The sequence below is a fragment of the Oryzias latipes genome, chromosome 22 (genome assembly GCF_053564925.1).
Source record: "Oryzias latipes strain Hd-rR chromosome 22, Olatipes_Hd-rR_3.1".
NCBI lineage: Eukaryota > Metazoa > Chordata > Actinopteri > Beloniformes > Adrianichthyidae > Oryzias > Oryzias latipes.
Genome location: NC_136258.1, coordinates 26,365,741 through 26,371,740, shown reverse-complemented (window position 1 = coordinate 26,371,740; position 6,000 = coordinate 26,365,741). Strand labels below are relative to the sequence as shown.

The 6,000-nt window shown below is 37.7% G+C and overlaps 1 protein-coding gene across 4 annotated transcripts in view; it reads right to left on the bottom strand.

Moving 5' to 3' along the window:
- Positions 1–1,101: 1,101 nt before the first annotated feature.
- Positions 1,102–6,000, bottom strand: part of clmna (calmin a) — a 27,803-nt gene continuing 22,904 nt past the window's right edge. For 3 of the 4 annotated variants that reach the window (XM_078941102.1, XM_023951389.2, XM_078941101.1), the window contains exons 10-13: positions 5,256–5,380; positions 3,802–3,895; positions 3,678–3,730; positions 1,102–2,296 (exon numbers count right to left, since the gene is read on the bottom strand). In XM_078941102.1, coding sequence (XP_078797228.1) covers positions 2,176–2,296; positions 3,678–3,730; positions 3,802–3,895; positions 5,256–5,380 — 393 coding nt within the window. In that variant the 3' untranslated portion in view covers positions 1,102–2,175. The remainder of the gene's footprint in view (positions 2,297–3,677; positions 3,731–3,801; positions 3,896–5,255; positions 5,381–6,000) is intronic. The other variant, XM_023951390.2, reaches the window with a different exon arrangement.

Below are 6,000 nucleotides of genomic sequence, written 5' to 3'. Positions count from 1 at the left end.
TGCATGTCAGAGCGATGGGAAGGAAAAAGTCAAAGTGGCAGCACCATGGAGGACAACATTTTACCCACTCCAATTTATGAGGAAGTTGGCTCAAAACCAGCAAGACTGATTGGTTTGTTGGAAAACTCTGGGCAAAAAAAATAAAATAAATAAAACAGGTACAGTTAAGTGAGAACTTACTATAGAAGGAAAAACCTTTGCTGGTTCAAAGTCTTAGTTGGACCTTTTTTCCAGGCTTCAGAACTATTCACTAAACCAACCCTAGACTCAGCTCGGGATCTTGGAACAATGTTTGTCTCAGAAAGCACATGCTAGGTCAATAGATGAGAAAAAAAGTGCAGGTTAAGAGGCCATGTGTTATCCAAAACATGGTGTAACTCTAAAGGAGGGATAAGAACAACACCGGACTTGGAGACGATTCAGGCCTGAAGGCTCCAACTGACAGCACACAAGATACAACAACTGATAAAAAAAGGACGTCATAATAAAGAAAAACATAACTGGAAAACTGGAAGACATGCATGGACATGGGGAAAAACTCCCCCCACCCCCTGGATCTAATATTGGCTTCAGTACCAGTACTATAACCATGTTTAGTGGAGGTTCAGAAGTATCATCACGCCATTGATTGAATGGTCTAGTAGGTCTGCTTTCTTCTCTATAATGTTGCAAAACCATCCAGATCCCTGCCGGTCATTACTTGAAAAATTCCGTCATGTCAAACAAAGGGGCAGCTTTTATCAACCCTTTTTATTAACTTGGGGAATCTTTTCTCAAATTTGACAATTTTTTGGTTTAAAGGTCAAGTATCACAGGTAAATATTCCCTGTACAGCACACAGAAGCAAAAAAATAAATCTATTTATCTCCTCTTTAAACAGTTATTAACTCCATTTCTGTCAACAGTTTACATTCTGATAATCTGATACTGAAGCTGCAATATCTGAACTACAAAAGCAGAGGATTGAACATCGCTCTGACATTGGCATTTCACATTCAAGAATATTTCCTGATAAATTTACATTTCTCCTCGTAAAATTACATCTGTATTCATAAAACCCTTCTGTAAAGTCTCGAGTAGTTTTAGGAAAGAAACATAGAATTTGAGGTCTTTCTTGCAAAGATATTTATTCATTTAAAGACTAAAATATGATCTTTCTGTCACTGTGAAGCTTCTTTTGCAGGTGTTCATAGATTTTAAACGTTTAATTTTTTATATTTTTTACATTTCAGCGAAGTTTTTCTTAAAATAACACAATCTTACAAAACAAAAACAAGTAGCTTTTGTTAAAAACCAACAATAAAATGCCTTCACTTTACTTTAGCGTAGTGAGTGTAGTGAAGAAAAGTGGCAGTTCAGCTGTCTGTGAGTGAGTTTTCAGTGAAATTGTGTTTCAGCCCCTTTCACACATAGACTTCTTTGTGTTTGGATCGGATCTGGATCCGGTCATTTGGCTTTTAGGGATTTGTCAATAAAAAACAGAGCCATAACATAGCTGATGATTTCATATTTAAGAAAAGCTAAAAAAAAAAAGAAAAAGGGGGTTTCAAGCTGTAGCTTCTGCTTTTTGTATTTTACAATAGCAAAGGTTATGGTCTTTTGGATTCAGTGACAATTAAAATGGCACATCAAGCATAAAAAAGGTTTTAATATAGTTTGCCCTACAGACTAAAATATTATCGGTAGTTATGTCTGATTTTCCATACATCCTAACCCCTAGAAGACTGTACAGTGCCCTGCATTTTACCACAATTCAAACACATGCTCACTCCATTTTTTTCTTAACAGGCAAATATGACGTCACCTACAACGGATTATTAGGGCCACAAAAATAAAGTTGTAAAAGTATGAGAAAAAAAGTCAACTCCGTAAGCCAAATTCATAATTTTACGAGAATAAACCCTTGTAGTTAGAAATTAAAAATGGTAGTATTACAAAGAAAAAGCTATTTCATAAATGGTCTAATTAAGTGACTAGCAGATTGAATCAATGACCTGTCAATACAGAGACTGCAACTATGGAGAAAAATGACTTCTTACAGGTGCCTATTACTGCCTATTACTCCTCTTAACCTATTTCCTTTGTCCGTTTACAAGCAAGTGTGAGTTTATGGATGACGGCGTGCGTGTCTCATGTGTGGAAAGGGCTTGTGCGTGTTGGAACTTTTGTGTGAGTTCAGTCGAGGTTCAGCAGAAGACTCGGCAGCTCCTTTAGGTCCATCTGCGGCAGCAGCATGAGGCAGTACAGAAGCACCCAGAGCAGCAGCAGCAGATAGAGGTCCGAATTCTCGTTCCACCTACAAACACAAAAAAGCCAACTTTGTTTTTCAGACACCTGCTGCTCATGAAGGCTTATCAACAGATTGTATCACAGAGTGCCAGAAGGTTGTACACCAAGGTCGCGACTCTCCTCTCTCCCTTATTTAAGCATTATTTACTTTTTTTTTAACAGCAGGTGTTCCACAGGATTCCAGATTAGGACTTCTTTTTTTACTTCACATGCTTCAAAGGCAAACATCTTTTTACTCAGTTGATTGGAAGCTAATCAGTGAAGGTAAATACTTAAAGCCTCACACCATACTTTGCAGTTAGACTTTTTCTTTATTTTACACGTATGAGTTTCTAATGATGCTGTTTTAATTCTGTCAGTTTTTTACCAAAAGACTTTCCTCCCAAAGGCGTATTAAAAGAAGATTTGTTGATCTATAGCAAGGGTGGGCAAACTACGTCCCGGGGGCCATATGTGGTTCATTAAACTATTTAATCTAGCCCGAAAAACTAGAATTCTATCTATAGTCCTTAATAATGTTTTGTTTTTCTTGTAATTCTGGTGTCTTCCCATAGATGGCGATTCATAAATAGACATTTGCGTAGGTGCTTATTTTGCATTCATGTGTGTTTTCCGAGTCGTTTTTCCCATCATTCCATCACCACATGAAAGCAGCATTTCACTAAAATTTGCGACTTTCCCTGGGGGGCATCGACCCATCGGTGCAATTAAAATGATAAAAAGCCAGAGTTCTGAAATAAAAACGTCCAAATCTTCTGTTTTAAATATCAATTTTCAATCAAAATGAAAGCATGTTTTTTTTTGTTCCGATTCCATGGATTATCAAAACATTCCATGCATCGGTCTCTGGTCCGACCCTTTTGTCAAATTTTAGAACCCCTTGAGGCCCACGATTCACAAGGTTTGCCCGCCCCTGATCTATAGAACGAAGGGTGCTATTATAAACTGTTTTGATCTAACAATTTCCTCCAAACCTTCCAGCTGAGAGAAATCTCTAAAATTGCTGAGACACTCAGAACATTCTCGATCCTTGGCATCATTTATGAAAGCTTCAATGATGCAACCCCTTTCTTATCAGAAAAATGTGTATGCCACAAGATGACGCAAATGTTTTCTTAAAAACAGGAGATAAAATATTGTGAAACACCTTGCAGGCTGTTTTTAAATGTCTGCAAATTTGCTTTTAGGGCAATTCTTTACTCTTTGCTCACTGATGACAGAGCTCATTTCAGAGAAATTGATTGTTCCTTTTATTTTAATGATTTTTTCTGTAGCTATTTAAGGGAAAAGTTTTCTAATGTTTGTTTAGGAAAAAACGTGTAGCTAACAAAGGCCAACATTTGGATTTATAAGCCTAATAAAGTGTTTTCGCGATGAAGAAGTCTTACCAAAAGCAAGTGCCATCTCTGTTGGCTGTTCTTGATGCAGCTCTCTGGTTGTCCTGAATGACAAACACACACACATCAGTAATGGTCGCGGTTCTGACCCTCAGCTGAGAAGCGGGAAACTCACCCTGGACTCCACGAGGTGAGAACCCTTCCTGCGCCGGAGACCTACAGGGGTCTGGATCTCGTCTATTCTGCTGGAACTTCCCGCATCTCTCCAACTAGGAGGAAAACAGACAAGTCTTGGTTCCTGAACACTTGATCAAAAAGGACAATGGTTCCCATCGCCTTCCTCATCTGTTAAGTTGCTTTTTGTTCAGTGTCTTTTAACAAACAGCATGGAGGAGTACTGTCACAACCCTGTTTCACGTCTCTTATTAGGAAAATGTTTATATAAATGTATCCAAAGTTGTTGTTTGACTTAGTTAGGCTAACCCATATATTCAAACTAAATCACAGTTTAGGGAAATGTTGATGTTAATTGTAATGTATGTATGTACGTAGGTTTTAGATGAAAAAACTGTTAGACACCATATTGTCTGGTTTTTTTATTTATTTATTATGAGGCAAATTTGCTGTTCCAAATGTGCCGATGTTCATCTACACCTAGATGCAGCGGCTCCAGAACAAACCCTGCTCTGGCATAATCTCCCAAAGTTGCAGACATGCAGGTTTCAGATGAAGCTAAATACATGTATGTTCGTGTGTCGAAAACAGTACAATTGGTTGTGATTTCCAAATGCACCTTTAGTGTTCAGACTGAATAAAATGATCTCTTCACTCCTTGAGCACAAAACTGTGTTTTTGACTCTTGAGTCTTATTGAAATCTATTTTACGTGACTTAAGACTTTGGTTCGAACTAGCAGCACCGTTTTCAGGAAAGGTTTCCTGACTTCAGTTTTCTATTTAGCAACAGCACTGGAAGCTTTGTTCATTCAAATAAAAGAAAAACTGGCTTCTCTGTTCGCGAGCTGGCGGAGAAGTCTCCTCTTTAAATGATAATGGTGTCTTTCAGAACGAACATCCACAGCAACTGTATGATGTACTACTACTTCACCCTTATGTGTGTGTTCGCTATGACCCTTTGCCTGCAGCCTGACTGTAGAAAATGATGTGCATTAACATTTTCGCTCTACAAACACACGGAGCGGTCTACAATCCTAAAATTACATCAGTATCCAACCATATGGGCAGGTGAGACAAGTTTTTTTTATCCTGAAGTGTCTGCAGTCTTGAGTAAATTTTAGGAGTGAAACAAAAAAATGATCATAAATAAACAAAAAATGATACTTAAAGTTAACAGAAAACACTACTTTTAATAGATTTAAGAGCTACGAAGCAGGAACTTTTACTGGATTATAACTTTGACTCACTGGAGGGAGTGAGCTGAGTTAAGCTGTGATGTAATAAATAATTGAAGCACATTAATGCGCATAATCCTCATCTCTTTTCTTGAGGATGCAGCCTTTAAGTACCGTTAAATTGTTCTGAGTAGAAATGAGGTCGGGACATTAATGGGGATTTGAAATCAAACTGACAGACGCTGGCTCAGAAGAGGCTTTCGAGCAGCCGAGAACTACCTCTCAGACTCCCTGCTGTCTGCTGGAAAATCCACCCGGGATTCCCCAATCGGCACCCCGCACATCGTGCACTGCTCCTGGGTGGAGAAGGCATCAGCAGGCCCCTGGCTGGATGGATTCAGCTGCTAAAACAAAGGATAAAAGCAGGATGAGAGACACTTGCAGATATGAATATTTAACAACGGTATGGCAAACAAAATAAGGGAAAGGGGAAATTTACAAGTGTTAATATACATGGAAATGTTACACACATACAGGGAAATAAGCAGCAAAATTCTGCATGGACACTGAAGCTTTCAGTGCAAATTCAGATAGAAACTCCTCAGGCTTTCTTATGAGTTTTAGAGATCAGATAAAATATGGCATCAGATGCTGGTAAACTCTTCTATAAGATTTTTGTGTGAACATGATTGAAGAAATTTATTTTCACAAGAAATATATGAATAATTACTGAGGCTCAGAGGTCTCAGTCTTGAAGAGCTAAACAAATACAGAACTCAACAGAGCTGTGATGAGGCTCATATAAAATAAAATTATAAAAGTTTGGCTTTAACTGTACAGAATTTGATTTAAAAAAGAAAATTCAATAAAAAAATGTCTTTACTCCTATGATGGATTTCAAAACAACATTTTTCTATGAAATGTGGAAATTCATACTTTTAAAATACACTCAACATATTTTGTGAACACTTATCTTTTGTATCTATGTCAATTTTCCTTATAGACTGAAATTGAAAAACTGAAA